The sequence below is a fragment of the Globicephala melas genome, chromosome 6 (assembly GCF_963455315.2).
Source record: "Globicephala melas chromosome 6, mGloMel1.2, whole genome shotgun sequence".
In the NCBI taxonomy this organism is placed as follows: Eukaryota; Metazoa; Chordata; class Mammalia; order Artiodactyla; family Delphinidae; genus Globicephala; species Globicephala melas.
The window spans coordinates 80497457-80513552 of NC_083319.1; the positions used below are offsets into that span (position 1 = coordinate 80497457).

The 16096-nt window shown below is 40.7% G+C and overlaps 1 protein-coding gene across 7 annotated transcripts in view; it reads left to right on the forward strand.

The window, feature by feature from the left end:
- NFX1 (nuclear transcription factor, X-box binding 1) overlaps nucleotides 1-16096 on the forward strand; it is an 80161-nt gene that overhangs the window by 18122 nt on the left and 45943 nt on the right. For all 7 annotated transcript variants that reach the window (XR_009564357.2, XM_030832688.3, XM_030832687.2 and 4 more), the window contains 5 exons: nucleotides 3061-3219; nucleotides 4370-4447; nucleotides 10656-10761; nucleotides 13784-13855; nucleotides 15369-15508. Coding sequence is in view for 6 of the 7 variants with exons in the window: in XM_030832688.3 (XP_030688548.1) it covers nucleotides 3061-3219; nucleotides 4370-4447; nucleotides 10656-10761; nucleotides 13784-13855; nucleotides 15369-15508 (555 nt within the window). In the remaining variant the exon portion in view is untranslated. The remainder of the gene's footprint in view (nucleotides 1-3060; nucleotides 3220-4369; nucleotides 4448-10655; nucleotides 10762-13783; nucleotides 13856-15368; nucleotides 15509-16096) is intronic.

The following is a 16096-nucleotide window of genomic DNA, read 5'->3' on the forward strand; positions in this document are numbered from 1 at the left end:
AGACTGCCTCATTGAGAAGACCACATTTTTAAAAAATTAATTAATTAATTAATTTAGTTTTGGCTGTGTTGGGTCTTCGTTTCTGTGCGAGGGCTTTCTCCAGTTGTGGCGAGCAGGGGCCACTCTTCATCGCAGTGCATTGGCCTCTCACTGTCGCAGCCTGTCTTGTTGCGGAGCACAGGCTCCAGACGCGCAGGCTCAGTAGTTGTGGCTCACGGCCCTAGTTGCTCCGCGGCATGTGGGATCCTCCCAGACCAGGGCTCAAGCCCGTGTCCCCTGCATTGGCAGGCAGACTGTCAACCACTGCACCACCAGGGAAGCCCGAGAAGACCACATTTTGAGTAAACACCTGAAGCGGGTGAGGGACTGAGCTGTGCAAATGTCTGGGGGACAGTATTCTAGGCAGAGGGAATAGCGAGTTGTAAAGACCTTTCCGCAGGAATCTGCCTTCCAGTTTAGGGCTGGGAAGGAGGCAGTGTCGTCTCAGAGTGGTGGCCTAGGGAAAGAGGAATCACAGATGAGGACCGGGGGCCAATGAAGGCCATTGTAAGGACTTTGGCTTTTACAGGCATGTGATGTAGGAACCATTGGCAAATTCTGAGCAGAGGAGTGTATCATCTATTAATAATTTGCATTTTGACAGGCTCCCTCTGGCTGCTGTGGTGAGAATAGACTGAAGTAAGGAGACTAGTTAGGAGCCCATTGTAATAATCCAGGTGAGTGGATAGTGGCTTAGACCAGAGTGTTAGCAGCAGAGGTTGGATTCTGGAAATATTTTGAAGGTAGAGCCAGCAGGGTTTGCCGACATACTGAACATGGGATGAAAGAGACAGCCTTTGGAAAGGCTGCAATTTGTCAGCTATTCAAAGTTGACAGCTTTGTAAAGGCAGTAATTTGTAGGCTATTCAAAGTTGACAGCTGTCACCACATAACTAAATGTATGTGCATCCTAGTGGTCAGATTTCACCGTGACTGGACTTAGAAACATCACAATAGTTCTTCATTAACAAGCAATAAACTAATGAATAAGAGAAACAGTAAAATAAAAAGGCAGTCCTCAGGGTAAAAATTATAGTGTTCTCAGGTGGGTTCCGTACTACTTCACTTTCTGTGTTCTTAATTCTAACTCAGTTCTATTCTGGAATGGTCAATAGGCATTTTCTATAAAATTCACCACAAGTATAATTCTCACAGACTATTCCTCTGCCCCAATCAGCCTCACATATAGATGGCTCAAACTTAATCTCACTCTCTAAAGAGCTCTCACCTAACTTACTGCTCCAGAATCTTCCACATGTAGCATGGTAACTGGTAGGAAATATAATTGACTCTGTTATTCAGAAATGTTAACCTATGCAGGGTAGGGTATCCCTACTTTTTTTTTTTTTTTTTTTTTTTGCGGTACGCGGGCCTCTCACTGTTGTGGCCTCTCCCGTTGCGGAGCACAGGCTCCAGACGCGCAGGCTCAGTGGCCATGGCTCACGGGCCCAGCCACTCCGCGGCATGTGGGATCTTCCCGGACCAGGGCACGAACCCGTGTCCCCTGCATTGGCAGGCGGACTCTCAACCACTGCGCCACCACGGAAGCCCGGGTATCCCTACTTTTAAAAGAGAATCTAAGTCTGATTCTTCGGCTTTTATAATAGAATTCAATTTTATGATGTGTTCATCTGTATCTAAAGCAGGTAATTTCCTTTTAATCAGTCACTTGCAGTATCTTTATTCCAGGCTTTCTCCAGAGGGAAAGAGCTATCCCAGAAACTACTAAAGCCTAAAACTTTCAAAGGAGAGAGGTTATGGAGCAGACTAGATGATACTCGTTTATTCTTTCATCCATTCATTCAATAAATATTACTGAACGTTTGGTATATGCCAGGCATTGGATATACTACAGTGAGCAAGGCAGACGAGCCTCTGGTCCTGCCTTCCAGAGCTTACAGTCTTGATGTTGTGTATTTCTTTTGACTTTGAACTGGACAAACAGAAAGTAATCTTAGGGAGCTAATATTATGGAATGACTAAAATGTGAGCTTTTGAGTCAGATGGCGATGAGTTTGAATTTTGATTTTTAAATTTCTGGTTATATGATCTTAGGTAAGTGCTTTAACTACTTTGAGCCTCAGTTTCTTCATCTATAAAATGGTATCTCTATTATATCCTTGTTAAGAGAATTAAATATGTGTAAAGTGCTTTAGCACAACACTTGGCATGGTGTATTTAAGGTTAGTTGTTTTATTCTTATAACTTACTTGGACCTTATAACAAACAAAATAGTATTGTGAAATAAATGCTAAAAATATGGACTCAAAAAAAACATACACACACACATACTCTCAGGTCTGGGTACACTTGGGATTTAGAAAGATTTTGCTGAGATTGTATTTGAAGGAAAAGTCTGGAAGTGGGTGAAGGTATTGAAGAGTAAATCTGGGAGGATTCTTAGGATGTTATACGCTGGTCTCTCTCATAGATGCTGAGCTTCTGGAGCCAGACACTGTGTGTCCCTCAGTCTAGTAATCCTACCATGGGGCTTGTGGTAGGCATCAAGCCTGTCTTGAGTGAACAACCAAAGACTTTCAGGGCATCTACTAGAACCATCTCACCACCATGGGTTGTTGGAACGTGTCTAGGCTTAAGTTTCTTGCACCTGACCACTGTAGCTTCACGAGCCCTTCCCTAACCTGAATCCATGAATGTGGTAGATGCAGAGCCTTCCAGATTGAGAGGGCAAGACAAGGTGCTACAGCATGTTTCTCCTGTGAATGCTTAAGCCGTGTGTTACAAGGGGCGTTTGGCTATTCTGCTAGAATCCTGGGCAGTTTCTTGGGAATGTTTCCTCAATTGTGGGAATCCCTACCTGAATGTCTGCTTCCTAAGTCCTCTACCTCAGCATATTCCTGCCCCTTCCTGGTCTCAAACTCTGAAGAGTCACCTTGCTCAGAATCAGACATCCCTTAAAATCTCTACATTTGAATTCTCCTCTCAAATGCCTTGCTGATCCCTGGTTGACTACGGAATGATTTTCTGTGTTTCAGTTTATCTGTTTTGTTTTTTAAACAGGTTCTTTAATTGAACAGCTAACCACAGAAAAATATGAGTGCATGGTGTGCTGTGAATTGGTTCGTGTCACAGCCCCAGTGTGGAGTTGTCAGAGCTGTTACCATGTGTTTCATTTGAACTGCATAAAGAAATGGGCAAGGTCTCCAGCGTCTCAAGCAGGTCAGTCATTTCTCTCTTCTGAATAGTTATTCTTACTCATTAGATATGTTCAGGTTTTAAACTTAGCTTTAAAAATACTACTTAATTCCTCTTAAGTGTTTTATCTGTGGGGAGAGTATGTTGCCCTGATCACATATTTTGATCACATATGTTGCCCTGATCACATATTTGGTTTAAGCTATAAATCTTAAACCAGCTAAGCATAACAAATTAAAATATACTTAGGGTACAACAAAATCAGTCACTTTTACTGAAAATGGTAGCTTTTATCCAAGTAGCATCTATAAAGAACGATTTTTTTTTAATTGGGGTATAGTTGATGTACAATATTATGTCAGTTTCGGGTGTACAACATAGTGATTCACCATTTTTAAAGGTTATATTCTATTTATAGTTATTATAAAATATTAGCTATATTCCCTGTGTTGTACTATACATCCTTGTAGCTTATTCATTAGAAAACATTTCTTGTATAGTTTGCTTTAGAAAATTTATAGAAAACAATGTTTAATTTACCCTTAGGATTTTGAAGTTGCTTTGCCTTTAACAGATCTTCTCCATAGTATTTTGTGGGCTTTTCCCAAAGTATACTAGTATTTAGGGATAATGCAAATGTTACTAAAAATATGCTTTCTGAACTTTGGCTCTTCTAATTTAAGACATTTGAGTTTTCCTGCATGTACTCAAGTATCCTTTTTTTTTTCAAACCAAGATTCAGATGCTTACTTTGATATTAAAAATAATAGAACACTGTCCCACAAAATGAAATGTTAATTTTATGAAGTGATAGAGGTGTTAACTAAGACTGTGGTAATAATCATATTGTAATATATAAATGTATCAAATCAACATGTTGTGTACCTTAAACTTACACAATGTTATACGTTAATTATATCTCAATTTTTAAAAATGGAATGAAATGGATACCCACTGTATTCACGATATGAGGTCCTTATAATTATAAACCTAAATGCAATATTTAAGCAAAGAATTCAGTATTGTGAATTTGTTTCTTAAATGTCTGATATCCTTAACATGGAAATTACTACTGCTGCTTCAATATTATGGCTTTCCATAGATTTAAAAATTCTTAAATTACATGTGCTTTTGTAAGGAAATTATTTTGATTTCCTCTCATTTTTCTTGACAGATGGCCAGAGTGGTTGGAGGTGCCCTGCATGTCAGAATGTTTCTGCACATGTTCCTAATAACTATACTTGTTTCTGTGGTGAGTTTTTTTGCATACACTGGAGTTTCTTTCACTTTGCTTATTGTACCTCAGTTCCCAGCCCTGGAGAGGCAGTGTGCTGGGCATGTTTTAGAAGTCACTAATAAGACTTCAGAGCTACAGGAGTTTGTAAGACATCACATGCATGTGGTCTGTCACACAGCTAGAGTCACAGGCCTTTGTGTTCTTGGCAGACTGTTCTGGAGGTGAGCCTTCTCATCATGCCCACCAGGTCTCCTTGATCTTAGTTTAGATCAGAGCTGACCAGATGGCAGAGGTGGATACAGACATGGGCTTCTTCTCATCTCTAATGGTAACAGCTTTGAAATTCTGGATTTGAGCAACATGAGTAAAGAGTAATGGTGAAGTGTACTTTATTTTAATCCAAGAAATCAGTCATTGTTCTTTATAATAAAGAGAGATTTTCTGTAAACCAGCATTGCAAACTATCCTTGTGCCCTCCCTCTTTATGGACTACTTCTTCCTGGTTTTGCATAGGTCAGTTCTTCCATGTGTTAGGAAAAAAGCTTTTCATGATCCACATGCTCATCTGTTGCTAACCTATTTCCTGCGTGTCTTTTTTTTTTTTTTTTTTTCCTCTTTCCTGCCTGTCTTTTAATGGGTAACCTTTACCATCTGGCTGTCGATTTTTCAGATTTTATTTCTTAACCATTTGTCTCCCCCTTGAACCATTGCATTTTTATCTCTGTCCTCATTACCTCACTGAGACTTATTCAGAAATCATCAATGACCCTTTCCTGACCAAATCCAGGGCTGATTTATAAATTCTTAACCTTTTTGTCCACACAGCAGCCCTTAATACTTTTGACCATTCACTTCTTGAAATGACTAGCTCTTTCTGTTTCTCTTCTACCTGTTCTCCTTATTTTTCTAATTTGCTCATATTTCTCCTTTCCTGTTACTTAACTGCCAGCTTTCACCAAGAGTCAGTCACTGACCATCAACACTTCTAGACTCAATCTCTTTGTGAACTCAGCTATCTACAGTGTTCTTCCCCTTCTTTTCTTTAAATCTCATCCACTGTGTCATTCAAGATCTGACCCCAACTGTCTGCTTCCAAAGGAAGCTTCCCCTTCCTTATCTCCTCTCCCACTTTGGCCACTCTTATCCAGAATCTGTTGGTCCTGTATGTTCTTTTGCCAAAATCTGACCCTTAATAGATACTGAATTAGTATTAGCTGAAGGAATGAATATTCTTGAATGTGCTACTGGAAAGACAGCATGAAACTGGAAGCAAGAGATCAATTGAAAATTGGACAAATAAGACCAATACCCAGGCTTAATTACCTTATTTTTAAAGGATTTTTTAACATGAAGCATCATAATGAAATTTAAAATCTTGTTAAAGCCTTCACTGACAAATTGGATATGAGACCCTAAGAAGGCAGAAGAATGTGGGGATGAAGGTCACGATGATCTGAGTGAGGTGGAATGGTGTGGGAAGGCAAATAATGGCCTGATTTTACCTGAGGACTTTGCCCCACTCTGCTCTTCAAGGAGACCATTGGTCGGGAATTCCCTGGCAGTCCAGTGGTTACGACTCTGTGCTTTCACTGCCAAGGGCCTGGGTTCAATCCCTGGTTGGGGAACTAAGCTCCCACATTCTGCAAGCCACGCAACGCAGCTGAGTAAAAAAAGGAGACCATTGGTTTAATATACTTATTGTGAACTTATTAATGTAACAGATACCATGAAGAAACAGAGAAGAATGAGACTCTTTACTGACTTCCCAGAGCTTACAGTCTAAAATTTAAGACACAATTAACTTGCTGTTCTACTACAAAGTCTGTGGGAGATCTTTGGGGTGAGTTTGACTTCTGGCTGGAGGATTAAGAGCTTTCCTGAAGGAGGTAGAATTGAACCAGGCTTGAAAACTAGGTTTAACACCAAGAAGTCTTAGGATCTGCTGGGAGAAGAGGAAGTCATCCAGTTATGGAGCCCAGGGTCTATGAAGATGGAGGAGTTCGAGATGACTGGAAAGGTAGGGCTGACTTCTTCATGCCAGGCCTAGATATTGGGACTTCATTTGTCAGGTGCTGGGAAGCCACTGAGGGCATTAGTGTGTTTTTTTTTTTTTTTTTTTTTTTGGCCGTGCCAAGGCATGTGGGATCTTAGTTCCCCAACCAGAGATCAAACCTGGGCCCCCTCCAATGGAAATGCAGAGTCCTAACCACTGGACTGCCAGGGAATTCCCTGATTCTTTATGAAGATTAGTCTGGTGGCAGTGAGTAGAGTATTCTGGGACCTAAACAGTTTGGGGACTTAGAGTAACCCAGATGAAGAATAGTAAAAGTCTGCAATGGGTTTTAGAGTGGGACAGAAAGGAAGGGATATAAGATTTCAAAGGTAAACATGAATTAACAGCAGTGGGAAAGGAAGGAACCCAAATGTGACTCCAAAGTTTCATGCTTTTGGAAATGGTGATACCAAGAACAGAAAAGGGCAGGGCAAGTGAACCAGGTTTGGTGGGGACAATGAGTTCAGTTGGAGTTGGAGTTGAAGTGTTGAGTTGGAGGAGTAAGACATCCAGTGGAAGATGTTCTCCAAGGAGTTAGGAATGTTTGAAGAAAGATCAGGAATTAGGGAAGATAGTCACAGGTGAGAGCAATAGATGAGATTCTAGTAGGTGAAAGGGTAATGGGTGAGAAGGAGTCTAATGCAGAACTCTGGCAGATGAAGGGAAAAAAACATCATTGAGAGTCAGGGAAAAGAGGTTGGGCCACTGAGAGATGGTAGGAGAAAACCTGGGTACCGTATTGGAGCAAGAAAGCACAGAGGCAGGGGAGCTATTCTAATAGTCTAGAGATGAGGTTCTGGCCAGTAGAGAGGAACAGCAGGAGTAGAGGGGGAGGTGAGTTGTGAGATACACTATGTAGGAAAATTGACAAGATTTGGTGACTAAATAGAATAGAGAAAGAAAACGGAGGATGCGTCTAGTTCTTGAGTTTGTGTGACTCTGACAGTGATGGTGTCACTAACAGATAGGGAACCCTGGAGAGGGTGGAATCTAAGAGGGAAGATGCTAACTTTGACTGTAGATACATAGGCAATTTGAAGTGACTGTGAAACCCCAAGCACAGATGTTCAGCAGACGGTTGGACATGTAGGACTGAAACTGAGGATTCAGGGCAATGCAGAAAATGTAGATTTGGGACTCATCGGCCTTTAGATGTATTGAACCGCACAGCATGAATAAGATTTCTGAAAGAGACAGACAGGAGAGAACAGCAGAGACCAAGGACTGGGAACAGGCTTCATTTAGGGTGTAAATTGCCCAAGTGAGGATGAATAGCTCAAGGGCAAGGAGCAGTCCCGCGCCTCAGTTTTACTCATCCTGCCCCTGCACTAAGTTCATGGAATAGGCTTACTAAAATTTGTGGAGTGACATTGATTATAAAATTATAACCCTAGAGGGAACTTTCCTCAACATAAGAAAGGCCATATATGACAAACCCACAGCCAACATCATCCTCAATGGTGAAAAACTGAAACCATTTTCACTAAGATCAGGAACAAGACAAGGTTGCCCACTCTCGCCACTCTTATTCAACATAGTTTTGGAAGTTTTAGCCACAGCAATCAGAGAAGAAAAGGAAATAAAAGGAATCCAAATCAAGAAAGAAGTAAAGCTGTCACTGTTTGCAGATGACACGATATTATACCTAGAGAATCCTAAAGATGCTACCAGAAAACTGCTAGAGCTAATCAATGAATTTGGTAAAGTAGCAGGATACAAAATTAATGCACAGAAATCTCTAGCATTCCTATACACTAATGATGAAAAAGTGAAATTAAGAAAACACTCCCATTTACCATTGCAACAAAAAGAATAAAATATCTAGGAATAAACATACCTAAGGAGACCAAAGACCTGTATGCAGAAAATTTTAAGACACTGATGAAAGAAATTAAAGATGATGCAAATAGATGGAGAGATATACCACGTTCTTGGATTGGAAGAATCAACATTGTGAAAATGACTCTACTACCCAAAGCAATCTACAGATTCAATGCAATCCCTATCAAACTACCACTGGTATTTTTCACAGAACTAGAACAAAAAAATTTCACAATTTGTATGGAAACACAAAAGACCCTGAATAGCCAAAGCAATTTTGAGAAAGAAAAACAGAGCTGGAGGAATCAGGCTCCCTGACTTCAGACTATACTACAAAGCTAGAGTAATCAAAACAGTATGGTACTGGCACAAAAACAGAAAGATAGATCAATGTAACAGGATAGAAAGCCCAGAGATAAACCCATGCACATATGGTCACCTTATCTTTGATAAAAGAGGAAAGAATATACAGTGGAGAAAAGACAGCCTTCAATAAGTGGTGCTGGGAAAACTGGAAAGGTACATGTAAAAGAATGAAATTAGAACACTCCCTAACACCATACACAAAAATAAACTCAAAATGGATTAAAGACCTAAATGTAAGGCCAGACACTATCAAACTCTTAGAGGAAAACATAGGCAGAACACTCTATGACATAAATCACAGCAAGATCCTTTTTGACCCACCTCCTAGAGAAATGGAAAAAACAAAAATAAACAAATGGGACCTAATGAAACTTCAAAGCTTTTGCACAGCAAAGGAAACCATAAACAAGACGAAAAGAATGGGAGAAAATATTTGCAAATGAAGCAACTGACAAAGGATTGATCTCCAAAATTTACAAGCGCTCATGCAGCTCAATATCAAAAAAACAACCCAATCCAAAAATGGGCAGAAGACCTAAATAGACATTTCTCCAAAGAAGATATACAGATTGCCAACAAACACATGAAAGAATGCTCAACATCATTAATCATTAGAGAAATGCAAATCAAAGCTACAATGAGATATCATCTCACACCAGTCAGAATGGCCGTCATCAAAAAATCTACAAACAAAAAATGCTGGAGAGGGTGTGGAGAAAAGGGTACCCTCTTGCACTGTTGGTGGGAATGTAAATTGATACAGCCACTATGGAGAACAGTATGGAGGTTGCTTAAAAAACTACAAATAGAACTACCATATGACCCAGCAATCCCACTACTGGGCATATACCCTGAGAAAACCATAATTCAAAAAGCGTCATGTACCAAAATGTTCATTGCAGCTCTATTTACAATAGCCATAACATAGAAGCAACCTAAGTGTCCATCAATAGATGAATGGATAAAGAAGATGTGGCACATATGTACAATGAAATATTACTCAGCCATCAAAAGAAACAAAATTGAGTTATTTGTAGTGAGGTGGATGGACCTAGAGTCTGTCATACAGAGTGAAGTAAGTCAGAAAGAGAAAAACAAATACCGTATGCTAACACATATATATGTAATCTAAGAGGAAAAAAAATGGTCATGAAGAACCTAGGGGCAAGATGGGAATAAAGACACAGACCTACTAGAGAATGGACTTGAGGATATGGGGAGGGGGAAGAATAAGCTGTGACAAAGTGAGAGAGTGGCATGGACATATATACACTACCAAACGTAAAATAGATAGCTAGTGGGAAGCAGCCACTTAGCACAGGGAGATCAGCTCTGTGCTTTGTGACCACCTAGAGAGGTGGGATAGGGAGGGTGGGAGGGAGGGAGAAGCAAGAGGGAGGAGATATGGGGATATATATATATGTATAACTGTTTCATTTGTTATAAAGCAGAAAGTAACACACCATTGTAAAGCAGTTATACTCCAATAAAGATGTTAAAAATTATAACCCTTTTATGCCTATATTTTAACTTTAGAATAGGCGAGTTCCTACTATACTGGGGGACTTATGTCCTTTCCATTTCTTACTGCCTCTCCCCTCCCCCCATTGCTCTCTTCCCTTATTCCCTCTTTCTGATCCTTACAGTAGATATTCCCATATCAATTCAAAGACCCATTTACAGAAAGCTTATCTTGTAGGTTTTGTTTAAATCTTAAATTAAATGTGTCCATTAGTCAAAGTGGCATTTTCATCAGTAAAAATGACGATTTGTCTTTTCCAGACAATCCAGAATTTATCATACTCAGTGAAGCTTTTGATGAGTAGCATTACATTCACCTTCTTATTTTAGGACAATGTGTTTATTGAACTAACGAACACCATCCTGATGTTTCATGCTGTCTGGCTATATTGTATTATTTCATCGAAGTCTAGGATGCAGTTGAAGTTTATACCATTGACTCTCTTATTTGATATGTTTTAGGCAAGGTAAAGAATCCTGAATGGAGCAGAAATGAAATTCCACATAGTTGTGGTGAGGTCTGTAGAAAGAAACAGCCTGGCCAGGACTGCCCACATTCCTGTAACCTGTAAGTTGGAACACTATACTCCTGGAGATTGCTGGTGAACACGCTTTGCTTGCGGCTCTCAGTACACGTATCTGGTTAGCACGTAACAGGACTGGGTGAGGGACAGTGTGGTATCATTTACTGAGCACTTGCTTTGTGCCAGGTACTCTGCAAAAGTTGACTCGTTGAATCCTTACAACAGCCCAGTGATGTATAGATATTTATCACTCCATTTTACAGATGAGGAGGGAGATGCACAATAATAAACAGTTGATCAGTTACAAATAAATTTCTGTGGGCTTTGGCTTCAGACAAAGGTTTAATTCCTGGGTTTGTCTCTTTAACAGTTATGTGCTGTTGGACAAATTACTTCTCTGAGCTTCAGTTTCTGGACCTGTAAGATAATAATGATAGATAAAAAATAGTTACAGAGTTCTATGAATATTAAATTAACACACTCAAGAGACTTGGTACAGAGCCTGGCACATGATAAGTGGTCAAGAAATGGTAACACTTGCTTTTATTACCCAAATCTAAGAGAAGACAGACATCAGAGTGTTATACTTATTTCCACTGGTACCTCGCTTCTATTGCATGGAGCAAGGGTTGGATCAGAGGTCTTGTGATCAAGATGTAGGGACCGTGCTGGGGAATATCATTGTGGGGAGAGCTATTCAGACTGAGCTAAACAGCATGGTCTGCCATCTGCTGGACAATCAGCCCTTTCTCTTCCTTTGACTGCTTCCATAGGTCAGAACTCAGGGACTCATCTGTTCCTTCCCTTAGTTGGCATTTTAGTAAATTCAGTAACAAGAAATTAATCCTACACATGAATTATCTTTAGGAAGCCTTCAGCAGAAATGGGGCCCTGTCATGACTGTCAGAGAACACCACTGTGATACAGATCAGGTGGTCAGTCATTTAAGGAGCACTTTAAAACACCAGTGCCCAGTTTCTGCCTCAGAGCAATTGAATCAGAATCTCCTGGGGTGGGTCTAAGCATTGTAGTTTTTTTCCAGGTGATTCTAATATGTAGGCAGTGTTCTGAACCACTGCTCTGAAGGTTATGAGAACCTGGGGTTAAGTCCAGGCCTCAGGGATATTTGCAATAACCTGGAATCATCCACACTTGACCAGCAGTTTGTCTATCAGTCTAAAGTTATTTAAGGGCTTCCCTGGTGACGCAGTGGTTTAAGAATCCACCTGCCAATGCAGGGGACATGGGTTCGAGCCCTGGTCCAGGAAGATCCCACATGCTGTGGAGCAGCTAAGTCCATGTGCCACAACTACTGAGCCTGCCCTCTAGAGCCTGTGAGCCACAATTACTGAGCCCACATGCCACAACTACTGAAGCCAACGCGCCTAGAGCCCGTACTGTACAAGAGAAGCCACCTCAATGAGAAGCCCGTGCACCACAATGAAGAGTAGCCCCTGCTCACGGCAACTAGAGAAAGCCCGCGTGCAGCAATGAAGACCCAGTGCAGCCAAAAACAAATAAATAAAATAAATAAATTTGTTTAAAGAAATAAAGTTATTTAAATGTCCAGCCATGAAAATAATTTCACCTGAAAGGGTTGAGGTATATCATGTGAAATATAACTGTTGAATAATGATACTCATCCTTAAAGAAGCATGCTTAATCTTATGTCTCCTGTGGGTTCTGTCTGTCAAAATGGATCATCTTAGGAGACCGGGCACATGTTCCTGGACTGTTTTCAGTGTTTAAAGCTCATAAAAATAAAAAATCCAACCAGACCACTTTATAGGCACAGCTGATTTTTATAGCAAATTCTGTTACCCACTTGATTAATTACACTTGGCTCTGATTGGCTATTTTCTTAATTAATTTATTTTATTTTATTACTTAGTTTTGGCTGCGTTGGGTCTTCATTGCTGCGTGCGGGCTTTCTCTAGTTGCGGACAGCAGTTGCTATTCTTCGTTGCGGTGCGCGGGCTTCTCATTGCTGTGGCTTGTCTTTGTTGCAGAGCACAGGCTCTAGGCGTGCAGGCTTCAGTAGTTGTGGCACATGGGCTCAGTAGTTGAGGCTCGCCAGCTCTAGAGTGCAGGCTCAGTTGTGGCGCACGGGCTTAGTTGCTCCGCAACATGTGAAATCTTCCTGGACCAGGGCTCGAACCCGTGTCCCCTGTATTTGCAGGCGGGTTCTTAATCACTGTGCCACCAGGGAAGTCCCCTCTGATTGGCTTTTAATTCCCAAAGGATTGTGATTTGCCATCACATAGGTGTCCCCCCTGCCCACCCGCAAAGTTCCCAAAATGTTTTAAGTAGTGATATTTCTGTACAGGTGCGTAATTTACCAGGGGTGTCTGCTTCGAAGAGGGCAGTATTTATTTGAATTGGAATTTATTTCCATTTTGTTCATTTTTTCTTTGGTCTCTTTATAGCATAGCTCCTATAAAAAGCATACTATTCAGAGGCCTAATTCTGACCTATAGCAAAAATTAGGCACGGTTTTTTTCCATGAGTCCCTTTCCCCTTTGTTACTTACCAGCATGCCTCCCCTCACCCCAAGCAACCTTCTTTTCAGTGTTCCCGTTGTTAGCCTATCACCTGGTTATCACTTTACCAGCTGATGAGAAAATGTCTGTACTTCTCATGGATCTAGCAGATTTAAGCTCTGTTACTTTGCTCAGGTTCTGAACTTCTAAAGGACCCCATTGGCCATCCTGAGTGGCAGGATCTTTTTATCCCTACTCACTGTACTAAGTGGGCCGAGACCATATTTAGAAATGTTATCTTTGACTATCAGACCCAAATAAAACCAGTATTTTGACTTGGGCTTTACTTTTCTCGTTAAATATTCTAAGATGATACTGCTATCGATTCTTTCTATATAAAAACATTGTTGGAAAAAAAAAAAAAACATTGTTGGTATCTTTGTTTAAATAGTTTGATCAACTTTAGACAAATACTAAAACATTTCATAGGAAGTTTATTTGCTGCCATATTCATAGTAGGGCCCAGCTGGGGCAGCTTTGTTTAAGTTTGGATACATGGCCTTTCATCACAGCCTTTCTTTTTCAGTCTCTGCCATCCTGGACCTTGCCCACCCTGCCCTGCATTTATGACTAAAACATGTGAATGTGGACGGACCAGGTAAAGTTAGAATTGTACTCCGAAGAAGACTTCAGTTTCCACATTAATGGTTTATGTATGAATTTCTAAAATGAAAGATTAGTAGGTAGGTGCAAATTGTATTTATTTACTGCCATTAATAAATGGTAGGTGTAAATAGTACTTTTCTGTAAATAGTAATTTCCTGTGCTGCCTTAATCCTGCAATCTTATAGGTGATTAAGAAGTTATAAAATAGTGAGATTACCCATTTCAGATGCAAGGCCAAGGTGACAGGGACTTTTTTCTTAACCTCTCTAGTGGGTGAAAGAACCAGGAATTGAACCCAGGCCTGCTAAGGTCCAGGAGGCAAGGGTCACTTATCTGTGCCTAGCATAGTATCTGGTGTGTAGGTTTTCAGTGAATATTGTTGAATGAAAGAATAAGTAGCCCCAGAGCCCGCTCTCTTTTCATTATAATGCAAGTTCTCCTGTTTTATCAGTGCAAGGATCACTGATAGCTGCAGAGGCCCAGTTAAGACCACAAAATGATTTCTGAACCACAAGACGAGATGGGATAGTGCAGGTTTTCAGTGATAAGCATTTTTTAAATGTTTACTGAACTTACAAGGGTAGCAGTGTGGCCTTACAGAGTCACATGCAAGGGGCTGTGGGTTAGAAAGCCCAGGTCAGATTTGGGCTCTGCCACTAACTAGTTGTTGACCTGGGCAAGTTGCTTCTTCTTGGTGAGCCTCATTTTTCTTATCGTATGGTAGAAATAATAGTGTCTTCCTCAAGGGGTTGATGTTAGCCTTGACGCTGAGCACTGGAAACTGATCATCTATGTATGTAACAGTGACTTCTTAAAATATGTAGTTGAAGTGGGAGTAGGGGGATAGAATAAAACTTTCTGTGGGAGAGTAGACTCCAAGGTCTAAACCATTACCCTGGAAAGAAACCTGAAGATGATTGTCTAAGAGCAGCAGCCTCATATCCTTCTCTAGTGAATAAGTTGGCAAAATCAGGATGTTTATTAGAAAAAAGCCAGAATGATGTCCCCATCCTGAATCAAAGTACATACAGTATGTTCCTAAGTATCATAACGGCCTAAAATGCCAGAGTGCCAGGTCCCAGGAGAATGCCACTGTGCTTTCATTCCAAGAATGTTCATTACGACTACACTTCCCAACCTCCCTACCCACCTCTGTAAGATACTATGGGAGCTCCAGGCTCTTTCTCCTCCTGCATGCTGTTTCAACTCAGAGAAGAAATCACATTGTAACAAATACTTAGGCCCTCAGTTCCTCACTGGCCAGAAAATAGGGGAGAGAAAAAAGGCAGAATAGGAAATAAGGAAAGCAAAGGAGGAAAAAGAAGAAAGAGTGGAGAAGGGAAGAGGAATTGAGGAAATGATTGGAAGAGGGAAACAGAAAAAGTAGGGGAAACTGGGCAAAGAGAAAAGGTTTAGTAGGTTTTGGGGGAAGGTCAGTTTAGCTGTCAAATAGGACCTCAATATCCAACATTAGACTAATGCTGTCTTTACATCTATTTTTACAGGCACACAGTTCGCTGTGGTCAGGCCATCTCAGTCCACTGTTCTAACCCTTGTGAGAATGTTTTGAATTGTGGTCAGCACCACTGTGCTGAGCTGTGCCATGGGGGTCCATGCAAGCCTTGTCGGATCATATTGAACCAAGGTAAGTGGTGAGCACACCAGCCAGCAGTACTTGGGTACTTTTCTGGAACCTTATTTATGGTTGTCTTGATGACATGGATTTGTTTCAAGCCTGTAGTCACAAAGACTCTATTAGGTCTGGTACCTTGGGTAGAGAGAACTGGAGATACATGAATGATTAGACGTTTTTTTGTTTTGGGGGGGTTTTTCTGCCACACCTTGCAGCATGCAGGATCATAGTTCCCCTACCAGGGATCGAATCCACGCCCCCTGCAGTGGAAGTGCAGAGTCTAACCACTGGACCTCCAGGGAACTCCCTAGGTGGTTTTCATTATTTTGGTTACATACTACCAGTATAGGTCATTGTCCTATAGAATTTGGATGGTAGATTTTTTTAATGCTGTTTAAAAGTAACTGCTTGTGAAATTTTTTTGCAGTAATTACTTGAAAAAGACCCAGAAAGGCCAAAGTGATCTTGAAAAGGAACAGTTGAAAGACCTGATTTTAAGACTTACAAAGTTACAGTAATTGTGACATTGTGGTTATTGGTGTAAAGGTAGACTAGTAGATCAATGGAAGACAATAGAGTCCAGAAATAGACCTCAATATA